This window comes from Babylonia areolata, chromosome 27 (genome assembly GCF_041734735.1).
Source record: "Babylonia areolata isolate BAREFJ2019XMU chromosome 27, ASM4173473v1, whole genome shotgun sequence".
Taxonomy (NCBI): domain Eukaryota; kingdom Metazoa; phylum Mollusca; class Gastropoda; order Neogastropoda; family Buccinidae; genus Babylonia; species Babylonia areolata.
Window position 1 is genome coordinate 37,618,141 of NC_134902.1, and position 19,591 is coordinate 37,637,731.

A 19,591-nucleotide genomic window follows, 5' to 3' on the forward strand; every position below is an offset into this window, starting at 1 on the left:
TAGGAAAGAGAGTCAATAGGATCCTCCTCAAAGTGTGATGCTCATATAGGTCAACTTAATTATGATCTAATCATACCTAGGTCTATGACATACAACGCTATCTAACCAAACCATCAAGGCCGTAATTTGAAGGTGTGCCCCCCCCCCCCCCCCCCCCCCCCCCGCCCCCTCGGACCCCTCCCCCCGCCCTCCCCCCCAATCAAATCGTGCATTGTTTACTTCATTTCTTAACATTTCCCGTGTGCTACAAATCCACTAACACACACTGGGCCTGTACTAATGCAGTACAATGTTTTTTGATGATTCACAGCTTCATGATTCTTTAACAATCGAGGGGGAGGGGGGGGGAAGAAATTATGTAATCATTTTGTGTGGCAAACTGATTCAAGATTATCTCCCATACTCGCTCTGTCCGTCTCTGTCTACCAAAGTGGATGAACACGAAATGTTCATATCATATGGGAGTTACGGCCCTTCGCCTAGCAGGCCGTGAGTCTCGTGCTCTCCTTGCGTTTTTGTCTGTTTATCGCAACTTTCTTTTTGTGGTCACTTTTATTTCAACCTCATCGTCTTCAGCTTGCTGTTGACTTTGCTGTGGCATTGTTTCGTCGCGCTTTGTGGCCATGTGATCTTCCTGTCGTCTTTTTCAATCCCTGTGTTCACTGAGCATTCTGCTCTCCCGCTCGTGGGTGGGTGGGGTGGTGTGTCCATCGAGATCGATGATGACCATCGTTGTCATCCAGATGGGGGATGGGGAATGGGGGAAGGGTGGTGGTGGGGTGGGGGGAAGGATGCTCGTGAATCTATCTGTGAGTGCGCAGATGGCTGAATAGTCCAATCTGCGCACGAAATGTTCGCTGACAGTTGGGGCAGACAAAGACAGGCATATCATTGTCAGGGAGCTTGTTTGCCCGTGACTTTCTGGCCTGCCTCTTCTCAACAGCTGCAGCAGTCCTGTTGGCCTCGCACAGCTTGGCGCCTTTGTGCACAGCAGCGCGCCATTTGTCACGGTCCGCTGCAAATTTCTCCCAGGAGTCAGGGTTGATATCAAACGCTTTCAGAGAGACTTTCAGAGTATCTCTGAAGCGCTTCTTCTGACCTCCGTGTGATCTCTTCCCTTGTTGCAGCTCGCCATAGAAGAGCCTTTTGGGCAGCCGATGGTCTGGCATGCGCGCCACGTGTCCAGCCCAGCGAAGCTGGGACTGCATCAGGATGGTGAAGATGCTGGGAAGGGTGGCTTTTGCGAGCACCTCTGTGTCAGGGGTCCCGCTCGTACTGCCACGCTTTACTGCACGTCATTTAGATCTGTGCGGGCGTTCTCTTTAACTCTCTCCATACGAACGGCGAAAGAGACGACGTTAACAGCGTTTCACCCCAGTTACCATCATCAAAATATTGCAAGCGGAAGGCTCTTATACTGAAGAGGTGAATGTTGACAAAGAATACCACAATTCTGACGACGGAAGCTAAAGGTTGGGTCATTGAGACACCCACTGGACATCCGAGGGGTCTGTGTAGAGGAGAAGAGAGGACTGGCCGTACTGAGTGAGTTAAAACTGTGTTCTCTCCGTGTGTGTGTGTGTGTGTGTGTGACAGCGTCAGAAATACAGTGACAGCTAGTATGGATTTCTTTCCCACCAGATCATCAGCTTCATTGATCTACAGGTGGCCTTTATTTCCACAATGACAGCTCATTTACCTTGTGACCGTCCTTCACTCAAACCCACTCTGATCTCTGCACTGATTCCATCTGGACAGGCAGGATAGCAGTGTCGTGTGTACAGTTAATTAGGAAAAAAAAGAACTTTCCTTTTCTATCGAATGAAGCTTGTCTGTGACGTGTATGTGTGTAGTTAATTGGATAAGAAATGGAACAAGAATAAAACTTTCCTTTTCTTTCCTCTGAAGCATGTCAATGACTGGTCCTTGTATCCCGTTGAATGACCAGTCCTGTGCGGCATAGTGTGAGGTGTGTGTGCTGGTCTTGTTGTCCCTGTGGTCAGTCAGTGTGAGATGTGTGTGCTGGTCTTGTTGTCCCTGTGGTCAGTCAGTGTGAGGTGTGTGTGCTGGTCTTGTTGTCCCTGTGGTCAGTCAGTGTGAGATGTGTGTGCTGGTCTTGTTGTCCCTGTGGTCAGTCAGTGTGAGATGTGTGTGCTGGTCTTGTTGTCCCTGTGGTCAGTCAGTGTGAGATGTGTGTGCTGGTCTTGTTGTCCCTGAGGTCAGTCAGTGTGAGATGTGTGTGCTGGTCTTGGTGTCCCTGTGGTCAGTCAGTGTGAGATGTGTGTGCTGGTCTTGTTGTCCCTGTGGTCAGTCAGTGTGAGATGTATGTGCTGGTCTTGTTGTCCCTGTGGTCAGTCAGTGTGAGGTGTGTGTGCTGGTCTTGTTGTCCCTGTGGTCAGTCAGTGTGAGATGTGTGTGCTGGTCTTGTTGTCCCTGTGGTCAGTCAGTGGGAGATGTGTGTGCTGGTCTTGTTGTCCCTGTGGTCAGTCAGTGTGAGATGTGTGTGCTGGTCTTGTTGTCCCTGTGGTCAGTCAGTGTGAGATGTGTGTGCTGGTCTTGTCCCTGTGGTCAGTCAGTGTGAGGTGTGTGTGCTGGTCTTGGTGTCCCTGTGGTCAGTCAGTGTGAGGTGTGTGTGCTGGTCTTGTTGTCCCTGTGGTCAGTCAGTGTGAGATGTGTGTGCTGGTCTTGTTGTCCCTGTGGTCAGTCAGTGTGAGGTGTGTGTGCTGGTCTTGTTGTCCCTGTGGTCAGTGAGTGTGAGATGTGTGTGCTGGTCTTGTTGTCCCTGTGGTCAGTGAGTGTGAGATGTGTGTGCTGGTCTTGTTGTTCCTGTGGTCAGTGAGTGTGAGATGTGTGTGCTGGTCTTGTTGTCCCTGTGGTCAGTGAGTGTGAGATGTGTGTGCTGGTCTTGTTGTTCCTGTGGTCAGTGAGTGTGAGATGTGTGTGCTGGTCTTGGTGTCCCTGTGGTCAGTCAGTGTGAGATGTGTGTGCTGGTCTTGTTGTCCCTGTGGTCAGTGAGTGTGAGATGTGTGTGCTGGTCTTGTTGTCCCTGTGGTCAGTGAGTGTGAGGTGTGTGTGCTGGTCTTGTTGTCCCTGTGGTCAGTCAGTGTGAGGTGTGTGTGCTGGTCTTGTTGTCCCTGTGGTCAGTCAGTGTGAGATGTGTGTGCTGGTCTTGTTGTCCCTGTGGTCAGTCAGTGGGAGGTGTGTGTGCTGGTGGAGCTGGCGACAGAAACATCAGTGTCCGCACTCAGCTCTTTCAAGTCTGTCCTTAAAACCCATCTCTTCCCAAGATAGCCTCCCTTCCCTGCCTCTTCTTTGTCTTTAGTTTCTCAAGTTTTAGACTTATGCATGCGAGTGAATGATTGGTGTGAAAGCGATCTGATTTGTCTCTGCACAAGATTCAGCGCTATATGAATACTATTATCATATTGTTATTGTCATCATATTATCATCATTGTTTCCCCCAGACTGGAGCTCAGCATCGCTTCAGGAAGAGCATCAGTCCTCTGGGCAGCACGTCACCAGGCCGGGGGTCCAGAACGCCTGACGGTCAGAGGTACGACTCGTGTTGTACATGGGCTGCACGAGTTCCCCCGTGGGATTGCACAGCGTGCAGTTTCCGAACCACCAGCCAGAGTGGTGACGCTCTGCGCAACTGCCGTCCGCGTCATCGTGATCCGCGTCATAGGTGCTGAACGGTTTGCCTCTGACGTCAGAGAGACAGTCCCCCAAAAAGTTGACCCAGTGGAAGGAGGAGTTAAAGTCCATGACGAAGTGCTGCCGCTCCCCGCTGACGGTGAAGTTGCGGTAGTAGCGTTGGTAGTAGGTGCTGTTGGCCAGGTTCAGCTGAACGACCAGCATGTAGCACCGGGACTGCGTCAGCTGGTGCACCTTGCGCAGCCCTAGCCAGTGGTTCCCGGACACGTCACCGAATCCCTCACTGCAACACGTCACCATGTCCCTCACTACAACACGTTACCATGTCCCTCACTGCAACACGTCATCATATCCCTCACTGCAACACGTCACCATGTCCCTCACTACAACACGTCACCATGTCCCTCACTGCAACACGTCATCATATCCCTCACTGCAACACGTCATAATATCCCTCTCTGTAACACGTCATCATATCCCTCACTGTAACACGTCACCATGCCCCTCACTACAACACGTCATCATATCCCTCACTACAACACGTCACCATGTCCCTCACTGCAACACGTCATCATATCCCTCACTGCAACACGTCAACATGTCCCTCCCTGCAACACGTCATCATATCCCTCACTGCAACACGTTACCATGTCCCTCACTACAACACGTTACCATGTCCCTCACTGCAACACGTCATCATATCCCTCACTGCAACACGTCACCATGTCCCTCACTACAACACGTCACCATGTCCCTCACTGCAACACGTCATCATGTCCCTCACTGCAACACGTCATCATATCCCTCACTACAACACAACACGTCATCATATCCCTCACTGCAACACGTCACCATATCCCTCACTGCAACATGTCATCATATCCCTCACTGCAACACGTCACCATGCCTCTCACTGCAACACGTCATCATATCCCTCACTGCAACATGTCATCATATCCCTCACTGCAACACGTCACCATATCCCCCACTGCAACACGTCATCATATCCCTCACTGTAACACGTCATCATATCCCTCACTGTAACACGTCACCATGTCCCTCACTACAACACGTCATAATATCCCTCTCTGTAACACGTCATCATATCCCTCACTGCAACACGTCACCATATCCCTCACTGCAACACGTCATCATATCCCTCACTGCAACACGTCACCATATCCCTCACTGTAACACGTCATCATATCCCTCACTACAACACGTCACCATGTCCCTCACTACAACACGTCATCATGTCTCTCACTGCAACACGTCAACATGTCCCTCACTGGAACACGTCATCATATCCCTCACTGCAACACGTCAGTATGTCCCTCATTGTAACAAGTAACCATAGAATAATCCCTCTTTGTAACACGTCACTATGTCCCTCATTGTAACAGGTAACCATAACTCACTGAACACGTCATCATACCCTCATTTAACAGGGAACCATGTATCCTCCTGTAACACGTCATCATACCCTCATGTAACAGGGAACATGTCCCTCTCTGTAACACGTCATGCAAATCCTCACTGCAACACTTATCCTTGTCTCGACACTACAACACTTACCATACGTCACTTGCACACGTTATAATGCCTTCCTGCAATCACGTCACCATATGCCTCACACAACACAACCGTCATACAGTCAAATCCCTCAAGACGTCACATATCCCTCACTGAAATGTCATCAATACCACACTGCACACAACGTCCCGCGCGCTTCACTCACACACGTAGTATTATGCCCTACACGCGGCAAACATCACCACACCCATTACAACGCACGTTCACACACATATCCCACACCAACACCACAAATCCCACTGCACAAAGTCACAACCCCACACACACACTCACCAATCCCCACACTGCACACACGCATCACATCCCCACGCACACACAGTGAAACATATACTACCACACCTGGCAAACTATTATATCATTCACTGCTTTAAATTGTATTATAACCTTCACATCACGTCATCTGCAGTTTGAAAGTATCAAAACCCACTGCAGACACTCACATATTAGCGACTGAAATGAAAACGTCACCCATATCCTTTCACTGTGAAGTATGAATATCCCTCAGCATACATGATCATTTACGGAGTGGTAAACCGTCACACATCCGTCACTTTACAGTAATTGACCCTAACATCACAGATCATTTACGATGATGTATAAAACGTCAGCATCGTATCTACAGTTGCATTACGTCATCATATCACTCAACTGCAAAATGTAATCATGACCTCACTGCCAGTACATATCCTCACTGACGAACCGCTTCATGCCCTTTCTCAAGTAAAACAAATCTAACACGTTGTCCCTTCGATGAGCAACGAGTCTGTCAGTACACTTCCACTGAACAAACACGTCAACATGTCCTCCTGCAAAACGTATCATATCCCTCACTGCAACACGTTAACATGTCCCTCACTGCAACACGTCATCATATCCCTCACTGCAACACGTCACCATGTCCCTCACTGCAACACGTCACCGAATCCCTCACTGCAACACGTCACCATGTCCCTCACTGCAACACGTCATCATATCCCTCACTACAACACGTCATCGTGTCCCTCACTGCAACACGTCATCGTGTCCCTCACTGCAACACGTCACCATATACCTCACTGCAACACGTCACCATGTCCCTCACTGCAACACGTTACCATGTCCCTCACTACAACACGTCACCATATCCCTCTCTGTAACACGTCATCATATCCCTCACTGGAACACGTCACCATGTCCCTCACTACAACACGTCATAATATCCCTCTCTGTAACACGTCATCATATCCCTCACTGCAACACGTCACCATGTCCCTCACTGCAACACGTCATCATATCCCTCACTGCAACACGTCACCATGTCCCTCACTGCAACACGTCATCATATCCCTCACTACAACACGTCACCATGTCCCTCACTACAACACGTCATCATGTCTCTCACTGCAACACGTCAACATGTCCCTCACTGGAACACGTCATCATATCCCTCACTGCAACACGTCAGTATGTCCCTCATTGTAACAAGTAACCATAGAATAATCCCTCTTTGTAACACGTCACTATGTCCCTCATTGTAACAGGTAACCATAAAATAATCCCTCTCTGTAACACGTCACTATGACCCTCATTGTAACAGGTAACCATAGAATAATCCCTCTCTGTAACACGTCAGCAAATCGCTCACTGACCAGTCATCATATCCTTGTTCGCAACACGTCATCAAATCACTTACGGCAATACGTCACTTGCACACGTTATCAAATGCATTACCGAATCACGTCACCCAACTGCCTCAACACATCACTAAATCCCTCAACATGTCAGAAAATCCCTCAAGACGTCACAATATCCCGCGCTGAGAAACGTCAGCAAATTACACAAACACGCACACGAAGCGCGCGCGCGCGCGCTTACACATACACACACACGCGAGTATTTGCACGCATACACGCGCGCAAACAACACCCACACAAAACCATTACAGACGCACGTTCACACACACACAAACACACACACACACACACACACACACACACACACACACACACACACACACACACACACACACACACACACACACACACACACACACACACACACACACACACACACACACGGAGAGACTGAAACATATACTACGCACACCTGGACCAAGAAATAACTTTTATACATTCAGCTTTCTGTATTTTTGGTATTTATGAAAACCTGTCAGACATCACAGATCATTTAGCGGAGTGTGAAGTATGAAAACCCGTCAGACATCACAGATCATTTAGCGGAGTGTGAAGTATGAAAACCCGTCAGACATCACAGATCATTTAGCGGAGTGTGAAGTATGAAAACCCGTCAGACATCACAGATCATTTAGCGGAGTGTGAAGTATGAAAACCCGTCACACATCACAGATCATTTAGCGGAGTGTGTATATGAAAACCCTGTAAGACATCACAGATCATTTAGCGGAGTGTGAAGTATGAAAACCCGTCAGACATCACAGATCATCTAGCGGAGTGTGAAGTATGAAAGCCCGTCAGACATCACAGATCATGTAGCGGAGTGTGTAGAGGAAGGTGGTAAAATCGGAAAGACGCTCAGCTGCCAGTACAGAGTCCTTGAGGGTCTGGATTCGAATCCCGCTCTCGCCCTTTCTCCAAGTTTGAATGACAAATCTAAACTGAGCGTTTAGACATTCGGATGAGACGATAAATCGAGGTCCTGTGTGCAGTACGCACTTGGCGCACTGAAAAAGAACCCATGGCAACAAAATGCTGTCCCGTGGCAAAATTATGTTGAAGAAATCCCCTCTGATAGGTACACAAATTATTTAAGGATGCACTAAAGCCCCCGAGAAAGCGAGTTGGGTTATGCTGCTGGTCAGGCATATGCCTAGCAGATGTGGTGTGGAGCATATGGATTTGTCCGAACGCGGTGACGCCTCCTTGTGAAACTGAAACCAAAACAAAAACCTGACGCAGTGTGAAGTATTATAACCTGTCAGATATCACAGATCATTTAACGTAGTATGAATTATTATAACCTGTCAGATATCACAGATCATTTAACGCAGTGTGAATTATTAACACCAGTCAGATATCACAGATCATTTAACGCAGTGTGAATTATTAACACCTGTCAGATATCACAGATCATTTAACGCAGTGTGAATTATTAACACCTGTCAGACATCACAGATCATTTAACGCAGTGTGAATTATTATGGCCTGTCAGACGTCACAGATCATTTAACGCAGTGTGAATTATTAACACCTGTCAGATATCACAGATCATTTAACGCAGTGTAAATTATTATAACCTGTCAGACATCACAGATCATTTAACGTAGTGTGAATTATTATAACCTGTCAGACATCACAGATCATTTAACGTAGTGTGAATTATTATAAACTGTCAGACATCACAGATCATTTAACGTAGTGTGAATTATTATAAACTGTCAGACATCACAGATCATTTAACGTAGTGTGAATTATTATAAACTGTCAGATATCACAGATCATTTAACGCAGTGTGAATTATTATAAACTGTCAGATATCACAGATCATTTAACGTAGTGTGAATTATTAACACCTGTCAGATATCACAGATCATTTCACGCAGTGTGGATTATTACAACCTGTCAGACATCACAGATCATTTAACGCAGTGTGAATTGTTATAAACTGTCAGATATCACAGGTCATTTAATGCAGCGTGAATTATTAACACCTGTCAGATATCACAGATCATTTAACGCAGTGTGAATTATTAACACCTGTCAGATATCACAGATCATTTAACGTAGTGTGAAGTATTATAACCTGTCAGATATCACAGATCATTTAACGCAGTGTGAAATATTAACACCTGTCAGATATCACAGATCATTTAACGCAGCGTGAATTATTATAACCTGTCAGACATCACAGATCATTTAACGTAGTGTGAATTATTAACACCTGTCAGACATTACAGATCATTTAACGCAGTGTGAATTATTAATACCTGTCAGATATCACAGGTCATTTAACGCAGTGTGAATTATTAACACCTGTCAGATATCACAGATCATTTAACGCAGTGTGAAGTATTATAACCTGTCAGATATCACAGATCATTTAACGCAGTGTGAAGTATTATAACCTGTCAGATATCACAGATCATTTAACGCAGTGTGAATTATTATAACCTGTCAGACATCACAGATCATTTAACGTAGTGTGAATTATTATAACCTGTCAGACATCACAGATCATTTAACGTAGTGTGAATTATTATAACCTGTCAGACATCACAGATCATTTAACGCAGTGTGAAGTATTATAACCTTCAAGACACCACAGATCATTTAACGTAGTGTGAATTATTAACACCTGTCAGACATCACAGATCATTTAACGCAGTGTGAATTATTAACACCTGTCAGATATCACAGATCATTTAACGCAGTGTGAATTATTATAAACTGTCAGATATCACAGATTATTTAACGTAGTGTGAATTATTATAACCTTCAAGACACCACAGATCATTTAACGTAGTGTGAATTATTATAACCTTCAAGACATCACAGATCATTTAACGCAGTGTGAAGTATTATAACCTGTCAGACATCACAGATCATTTAACGCAGTGTGAATTATTAACACCTGTCAGATATCACAGATCATTTAACGCAGTGTGAATTATTAACACCTGTCAGATATCACAGATCATTTAACGCAGTGTGAATTATTAACACCTGTCAGATATCACAGATCATTTAACGCAGTGTGAATTATTAACACCTGTCAGATATCACAGATCATTTAACGTAGTGTGAAGTATTATAACCTGTCAGATATCACAGATCATTTAACGCAGTGTGAATTATTAACACCTGTCAGATATCACAGATCATTTAACGCAGTGTGAAGTATTATAACCTGTCAGATATCACAGATCATTTAACGCAGTGTGAAGTATTATAACCTGTCAGACATCACAGATCATTTAACGCAGTGTGAAGTATTATAACCTGTCAGACATCACAGATCATTAAACGCAGTGTGAAGTATTATAACCTGTCAGATATCACAGATCATTTAACGCAGTGTGAATTATTATAACCTGTCAGATATCACAGATCATTTAACGTAGTGTGAATTATTATAACCTGTCAGATATCACAGATCATTTAACGCAGTGTGAATCATTATAACCTCCAATGTATCACAGATCATTTTATGAAGTGGAAAATATCATAACCTTCAAGACATGACAGATCACTTAGCGTAGTGTGAATGATAACCAGTCAGACATGACAGATCACTGAGCGTAGTGTGAAGGATAACCAGTCAGACATGACAGATCACTTAGCGTAGTGTGAAGGATAACCAGTCAGACATGACAGATCACTGAGCGTAGTGTGAAGGATAACCAGTCAGACATGACAGATCACTGAGCGTAGTGTGAAGGATAACCAGGTAGACATGACAGATCACTTAGCGTAGTGTGAAGGATAACCATCTAGACATGACAGATCACTTAGCGTAGTGTGAAGGATAACCAGGTAGACATGACAGATCACTTAGCGTAGTGTGAAGGATAACCAGTCAGACATGACAGATCACTTAGCGTAGTGTGAAGGATAACCATCTAGACATGACAGATCACTGAGCGTAGTGTGAAGGATAACCAGTCAGACATGACAGATCACTGAGCGTAGTGTGAAGGATAACCAGTCAGACATGACACATCACTTAGCGTAGTGTGAAGGATAACCAGTCAGACATGACACATCACTGAGCGTAGTGTGAAGGATAACCAGTCAGACATGACAGATCACTTAGCGTAGTGTGAAGGGTAACCAGTCAGACATGACAGATCACTCAGTGTATGAAGCAAAACCAGTCAGAATGACTCACGCATACTGTTCCCAGTCCCGGTAGAAGTCCGGAGTGCCAGACCACCGGGTCATGACCACGCCCCGGTTCCAAGCCAGCTGGCACATCATGGGGAACGGGTTGGGAGACAGAACCGGGTGGATCCATACCACCCTGTGTCCCGTGTACCCCGCTGATTTCCAGTCTGCACAGTCTGCGTCACACACACACACACACACACACACACACACACACACACACACATCAGTGACAATAACATCACATACCAATCTTTACCCTTTAAACTCACCAGTGAACAGATACACACTACAGACACTGACCTGTCAAGAGATACACACTGTCAGACACTGACATGTCAACAGATACACACTGTCACACACTGACCTGTCAACAGATACACACTGTTACACACTGACCTGTCAACAGATACATACTACAGACACTGACCTCACCAGACATACACTGTCACACACTGACCTGTCAACAGACACACACTGTCAGACACTGACCTGTCAACAGACACACACTGTCAGACACTGACCTGTCAACAGACACACACTGACCTGTCAACAGACACACACTGACCTGACAACAGACACACACTGACCTGTCAACAGACACACACTGACCTGACAACAGACACACACTGACCTGACAACTGACACACACTGTCAGACACTGACCTGTCAACAGACACACACTGACCTGACAACAGACACACACTGTCAGACACTGACCTGTCAACAGACACACACTGACCTGACAACAGACACACACTGTCACACACTGACTTGTCAACAGACACACACTGTCACACACTGACTTGTCAACAGACACACACTGTCAGACACTGACCTGTCAACAGACACACACTGACCTGTCAACAGACACACACTGACCTGACAACAGACACACACTGTCAGACACTGACCTGTCAACAGACACGCACTATCAGACACTGACCTGACAAGGGACACACACTGTCACACACTGACCTGTCAACAGACACACACTGTCACACACTGACCTTTCAACAGACACACACTGACCTGTCAACAGACACACACTGTCACACACTGACCTGTCAACAGACACACACTGACCTGTCAACAGACACACACTGTCACACACTGACCTGTCAACAGACACACACTGTCACACACTGACCTGTCAACAGACACACACTGACCTGTCAATAGACACACACTGTCAGACACTGACCTGTCAACAGACACACACTGACCTGTCAACAGATACACACTGTCACACACTGACCTGTCAACAGATACACACTGTCACACACTGACCCGTCAACAGACACACACTGACCTGTCAACAGACACACACTGTCAGACACTGACCTGACAAGGGACACACACTGTCACACACTGACCTGTCAACAGACACACACTGTCAGACACTGACCTGTCAACTGACACACACTGTCAGACACTGACCTGTCAACAGACACACACTGTCAGACACTGACCTGTCAACAGACACTCACTGACCTGTCAACAGACACACACTGTCACACACTGACCTGTCAACAGATACACACTACAGACACTGACCTGTCAACAGACACTCACTGACCTGTCAACAGACACACACTGATCTGTCAACAGATACACACTACAGACACTGACCTGTCAACAGACACTGACCTGTCAACAGACACACACTGTCACACACTGACCTGTCAACAGACACACACTGACCTGTCAACAGACACTGACCTGTCAACAGACACACACTGTCACACACTTACCTGTCAACAGACACACACTGACCTGTCAATAGACACACTGTCAGACACTGACCTGTCAACAGACACACACTGACCTGTCAACAGACACACACTGACCTGACAACAGCCACACACTGTCAGACACTGACCTGTCAACAGACACGCACTATCAGACACTGACCTGACAAGGGACACACACTGTCACACACTGACCTGTCAACAGACACACACTGTCACACACTGACCTTTCAACAGACACACACTGACCTGTCAACAGACACACACTGTCACACACTGACCTGTCAACAGACACACACTGACCTGTCAACAGACACACACTGTCACACACTGACCTGTCAACAGACACACACTGTCAGACACTGACCTGTCAACAGACACACACTGACCTGTCAATAGACACACACTGTCAGACACTGACCTGTCAACAGACACACACTGACCTGTCAACAGATACACACTGTCACACACTGACCTGTCAACAGATACACACTGTCACACACTGACCCGTCAACAGACACACACTGACCTGTCAACAGACACACACTGTCAGACACTGACCTGACAAGGGACACACACTGTCACACACTGACCTGTCAACAGACACACACTGTCAGACACTGACCTGTCAACAGACACACACTGTCAGACACTGACCTGTCAACAGACACACACTGTCAGACACTGACCTGTCAACAGACACACACTGACCTGTCAACAGACACACACTGTCACACACTGACCTGTCAACAGATACACACTACAGACACTGACCTGTCAACAGACACTCACTGACCTGTCAACAGACACACACTGACCTGTCAACAGATACACACTACAGACACTGACCTGTCAACAGACACTGACCTGTCAACAGACACACACTGTCACACACTGACCTGTCAACAGACACACACTGACCTGTCAACAGACACTGACCTGTCAACAGACACACACTGTCAGACACTGACCTGTCAACAGACACACACTGACCTGTCAACAGACCCACACTGTCACACACTGACCTGTCAACAGACCCACACTGTCACACACTGACCTGTCAACAGACCCACACTGTCACACACTCACCGGTCATTCTGTTCTGACAGCGGTCACCGTCCCAGGCAAGTGGACACTGACACAGTGTGCTGTTCCGCTCCTCTTGTCCGATGCATCGCTGCAATGTGAGTGGAGCTTTAGGTCACAGTTTTATTGATCATTGCTGTTTTTCTAGTGGCGGGTTGCTTAGTTATGTCTCGGTTCCCTGAATTGACGGGCGCAATAGCCGAATGGTTAAAGCGTTGGGCTTTCAAACTGAGGGTCCCGGGTTCGAATCACGGTGACGTCGCCTGGTGGGTAAAGGGTGGAGATTTTTACGATCTCCCAGGTCAACGTATGTGCAGACCTGCTAGTGCCTGGACCCCATTCGTGTGTATACGCAAGCAGAAGATCAAATACGCACGTTAAAGATCCTGTAATCCATGTCAGCGTTCGGTGGGTTATGGAAACAAGAACATACCCAGCCTGCACACCCCCGAAAACGGAGTATGGCTGCCAACATGGCGGGTTAAAAACGGTCATACACGTAAAAGCCCACTCGCGTATATACGAGTGAACGTGGGAGTTGCAGCCCACGAACGCAGAAGAAGAAAGAAGAAGAAGAAGATATTCGGGGGAACTGTACGTTTACGTCATGTTTTTGTTGTTGTTATTTTTGTTTGTTTGTTTGTTTTGTTTTATCCTTTTGAATATTTTTATTTTGTGGGATTATTTACGTCTTCTTCTTTTTTATTTCTTTTTTTTCTTTTGGCGGGGAGGGGGGGGGAGTTGGGGGGAGGATGGTGGGGTGGACTGGGACTTGTGGGGTTGTATGGTTGTGTCATATATCTTTTGGGGGGGGGGGGGGGACTGTAAGTTTACGTCATTTTTTTAGGGGGATGTACAGTTGCGTGAAGGATCTTTGTTTTAATCTGGGGTGGGCTGAATGCCTTTTTCTTCATTTCTTCTTCTTCTTTCTTTCTTTTTTTTGGTTTTGTTTTGAGATATGTGTGCGATTGTTGTGATATGTCTTTTTAGGGTGTGGCGGTGAGTGTATATCTATGATACAGATGAACGGATGGACAGGCAGACCTTGCGTCGGATGTTATAGGAATGAACGAAAAGACCTACAGACAGATGGACAGCAGATGGACAGACAGCCCTACAGACAGATGGACAATAGAAGGACAGACAGACCTGCAGACATATAGACATCAGATGGACGGAAAGACCTACAGATGGACAACAGAGGGACATGCAGATATTCAGACAGATGGACAGACAGACCTACAGACAGATGGACAACAGATGGACGGATGGATAGACAGGCCTACAGACAAATGGCTGACAGGTGGACAACAGATGGACAGACAGACCAATAAACAGATGGACAACAGAGGGACATACAGATATTCAGACAGATAGACAGACAGACCTACAGACGGATAGACAACAGATGGACGGATGGATAGACAGGCCTACAGACAACTGGCTGACAGATGGACAGACAGACCTACAGGCAGATGGACAACAGAAGGACATACAGACAGATGGACATACAGACAGATGGATAACAGATGGACAGCAGAATGACGGTTGGAGAGACAGGTCGATAGACAACTGACTGACAGATGAACAACAGATGGACATACAGACAGATGGACAACAGATGGACATACAGACAGATGGACGGCTGGACAGACAAGTCGACAGACAACTGACTGACAGATGGACAACAGATGGACATACAGACATTCAGACAGATGGACAATAGATGAACATACAGACAGATGGGCGGCTGGACAGACAGGTCGACAGACAACTGACTGACAGATGGACAACAGATGGACATACAGACAGATGGACAACAGATGGACAGACAGACAGATGGACAACAGATGGACAGACAGACCTGTTGGAAGGTCACCTGGCGGTGTGACGGCCTCGTGTTGTTGCACTGGTCTGTCACAGCGGTGTTGCACAGCTGGCAGACGCGGGTGTCCGCGTCCCACACGAAGGAGCTGCACCCCACCCTCTGGCCACATTGCTGGGCACATTCAGCCTTCCGTTTGGCCCTGAAACTGTCTGGGCAGTTGTCTTCTAGCAACACCTGCCCTGGACACGTGTCCTGCCTTTTGAAGTACAGGCGGTGCTGCTGACTCTGGCAGTGGAGAACCCACAGGGTGATGAAGCACGTGATGCCAGTCAACCTTTGCTTCCAGCTCATGGTGCAGGTGCTTTGGTGGTGACTGCACAGTGCACGACGTTCCACCTTGTGAGCTTGTGGCGGGTCCCTCCTTGCAGAAATGAACTTCAAGCGCGGAGTATCAGCCGGGGATTAAAAGCAGAACCATGTCGGGTTCTGGGGTATCAAACACGACGGAAGAAGATCGATACCAACTGAATGGATTTCACGGAGTGAAAGGTAACTGCTCACAAGCGTGACTTCTCGGTAATTAGTGGCCGTTCGTTTTTCCCATTGTGGTTCCGCTGTTTGCGCCGTAGGTCTTGCGCTCAAAGCTTGCCTTACGTGAACTAACAGATCAATAGATGCCAACACTTTGGCATGATTTTTATTCCTGCCTGCAGGCCACTGTTCTGTTGACCCAGCTTCCCTTCGTACTACCATTATGTTAACAAAGCATGCGGTTGTTATCTAATCATACGATCTGTCATAACATTGTCAAATATCCCTGTTTTAACAGCAGCCAGGAAATATCTGTTTAATGCACGGTGAACTGTGTGCAGAGTAGAGTGTGTGTAGTGTACAAAGTACAGTTTCAGTTTCAGTTTCAGTTGCTCAAGGAGGCGTCACTGCGTTCGGACAAACCATATACGCTACACCACATCTGCCAAGCAGATGCCTGAAGCAGCAGCGTAACCCAACGCGCTTAGTCAGGCCTTGAGAAAAAAAAGAAAAAAAACAAAAAAACAAAGAAACAAACCGGGGGAATAAATAATAGATAAGCTTACATAAATAAATAAATAAATGAATAACAATTATAATATAGAAAAAGGTAGTAGTAATAATAATAGTAATACTAATAAAATGATTTTAAAAATAAATAAATAAATAAATAAGACAACAATGGTGATAAATAAGCGAATAAATGTAAAACATGAAGACACACATTCACACACACACCCACACATGCACAACAGAAATGCACCAAACATGCAGTTTCACAGATATGAAAGCACAGTCAAATACATATAAACGTACATGAGCTCCAACACACACACACACACACACACACACACACACACACACACACACACATTACCTTGCACCTCCTCTACCCCCCTCCTCCACACACTCATTTCTAGTCTACGTATCGCAGCTTCCACGGCACACACACACACACACACACACACACACACACACACACACACACACACACACACACACACAAACACACACACACACACACAAACACACACTCACAGAGATGAACACTTACTTGTACAAGCACACACACATACGCCCATATCTCCCACCCCCAACACCACACACATATATACAAAGATATATATATATATATATATATATATATATATATATACGTTCCAATATCCTGTTGCTCCCACAGTGTAGGCATGCATATACTCACATACCTCATCCTCTACCCCACCTCCCCCCGCACTCCCACCTCCTCACACACACACACACACACGCACACACACACACACACACACACACACACACACACACACACACACACACACGTACACAGATCTCTCCTGACACTTGTGTACACTTACACTCTCGCGCATTCACAAACGCACTCAAAAGCACAGACCCACACATCCACACAAACACACATACACACACGCACAGAGGCTGCCACTGACTGGCCGCAAGAGGGATGGGAAAAGATCTCTGATGCCAAAAACGTGGCGTCTAGTGTGTTGCTCAGTCTATTGTATCTGGAAAGGCCCACAGAGACTCTGTTCCGTTTTGAAGAAATTTGCGCAATGTTGGTTTGGAAATGATGCCGATATTTGTTTGATTTGCAAAGCATCGTGCTCTACCTTTCATGTTAGACTTGCGGCCGCTCCCTCTCTCTGCTTTTATTTCTTTGAGGCGATCGATGGTGTGATGGCCTTGTACCTGTTCTTTTTGGTATTCTTTGATTTTTCTGAGGATTTCCGATTTTCCTAGATGTAGGCCTCTCGTTGGTGTTGCGCTACCAGCAAGTCTGTCAGCTCGCTCATTTCCCTTAACACCTGCATGTCCCGGGCAGTATGACCATGTGAGTTTTTTAATCTGAAAGTTGCGCATTGCCTTATGCCACTCTGGGCTTCCCATTCCGTTTTCAATTACAATGTACAAGGTACAGTGTGTGTGTGTAGTGTACATAGTACAGTGTGTGTAGTGTACAGAGTACAGTGTGTGTAGTGTATAGAGTACAGTGAGTATTGTTGGTGGTGTACAGTGTGTGTGTAGTGTACAGAGTACATTGTGTACAGTGTGTAGTTCACAGTGTGTATAGGGTACATAGTATACTGTGTATAGTGTGCAGAGTACAGTGTGCATAGTGTGCAGAGTACAGTGTGTATTGTTTGCAGCGAACAGTGCGTAGAGTTTTAGGGTGAGGGTTATATTTAGGGTTACGATAAGGGTCACCGATGTGCTTCCAAACCACCAAATTGTTGGCAGTACGGTAACATTTTTTTTTGGCATTAGCGTCGCTAGTTCCTGCTGGTGCGTTTGCTATGTAATGATAGCATGCTAAAGCTATCCGAGGTTACCTCGATGCCATGATTTTTTGGTACTTTCTTTGCACAGCGCTACCGCTGACTCTGACTCTCCATCACTTGCTTTTAACTCTCTCCATACGAACGGCGAAAGAGACGACGTTAACAGCGTTTCACCCCAATTACCATCATCAAAATATTGCAAGCGGAAGGCTCAAATACCGAAGACGTGAATGTTGACAAAGAATACCACAATTCTGACGACGGAAGCTAAAGGTTGGGTCATCGAGACACCCACTGGACATCCGAGGGGTCTGTGTAGAGGAGAAGAGAGGACTGGCCGTACTGAGTGAGTTAACTTGACAGCATCAGTATCAGTAGCTCAAGGAGGCGTCACTGCGTTCGGACAAATGCATATACGCTACACCACATCTGCCAAGCATATGCCTGACCAGCAGCATAGCCCAACGCGCTTAGTCAGGCCTTGAGGGGAAAAAAACGAATAAAAAATCTAACAATTAAAGAAGTAAATTAATAATTAAATGGAGGTGTCAGTAGGTATCATGTGGCCGTGTGATATCAATCAGACATCAGCGGGAGAATTCGCAGCTATGCGCGTCTGTATCTGTATGTCTGTCAGCTTCCATCGGTTATTAACTTCCCACGCGAAGAAAAGGCAAGAAATGTATGGCGCGCGCACACACACGCACACACACACACATGCATACACACACATGCACACACACACACACACGTACGTACACACACACACACACACACACACACACACACACACACACATATACACAGACACACACACGCACGCACACACACACATACGTATAATTTCTCTAAGTCATCTTTGGTACAAGTAAATACTTTTATTATCTCAGTTTTGAAGGGGAAAAAAACATCGAAAACTAAGTCCAACAATCATTGCGAAAGATACAGGTATTCAAACAAGTCAGAAAAAAAGAAAACCAAATTTTTGAAAGAGAAGAAAAAGGGAAAGAAAAA

The 19,591-nt window shown here is 46.2% G+C and overlaps 1 protein-coding gene across 1 annotated transcript; it reads right to left on the minus strand.

The window, feature by feature from the left end:
• Window positions 1-3,109: 3,109 nt before the first annotated feature.
• Window positions 3,110-16,103, minus strand: LOC143301076 (microfibril-associated glycoprotein 4-like). Its single transcript, XM_076615081.1, has 4 exons — window positions 15,789-16,103; window positions 13,928-14,015; window positions 11,092-11,263; window positions 3,110-3,937 (listed from the first exon to the last, which is right to left on the minus strand). The coding sequence occupies exons 1-4, from the start codon at window positions 16,101-16,103 to the stop codon at window positions 3,496-3,498; spliced, it is 1,017 nt and encodes a 338-aa protein (XP_076471196.1). The 3' UTR covers window positions 3,110-3,495.
• Window positions 16,104-19,591: the final 3,488 nt, after the last annotated feature.

Coding starts and splice junctions, on each gene's coding strand:
- LOC143301076 (XM_076615081.1), bottom strand. CDS start 16,103: ATGAGCTGGAAGCAAAGGTTGACTGGCATCACGTGCTTCATCACCCTG. Junction 14,016..15,788: donor GCCAGGTGACCTTCCAACAG/GTCTGTCTGTCC, acceptor CTCACATTGCAG/CGATGCATCGGACAAGAGGA. Junction 3,938..11,091: donor CGGGACTGGGAACAGTATGC/GTGAGTCATTCT, acceptor GACGTGTTGCAG/TGAGGGATTCGGTGACGTGT.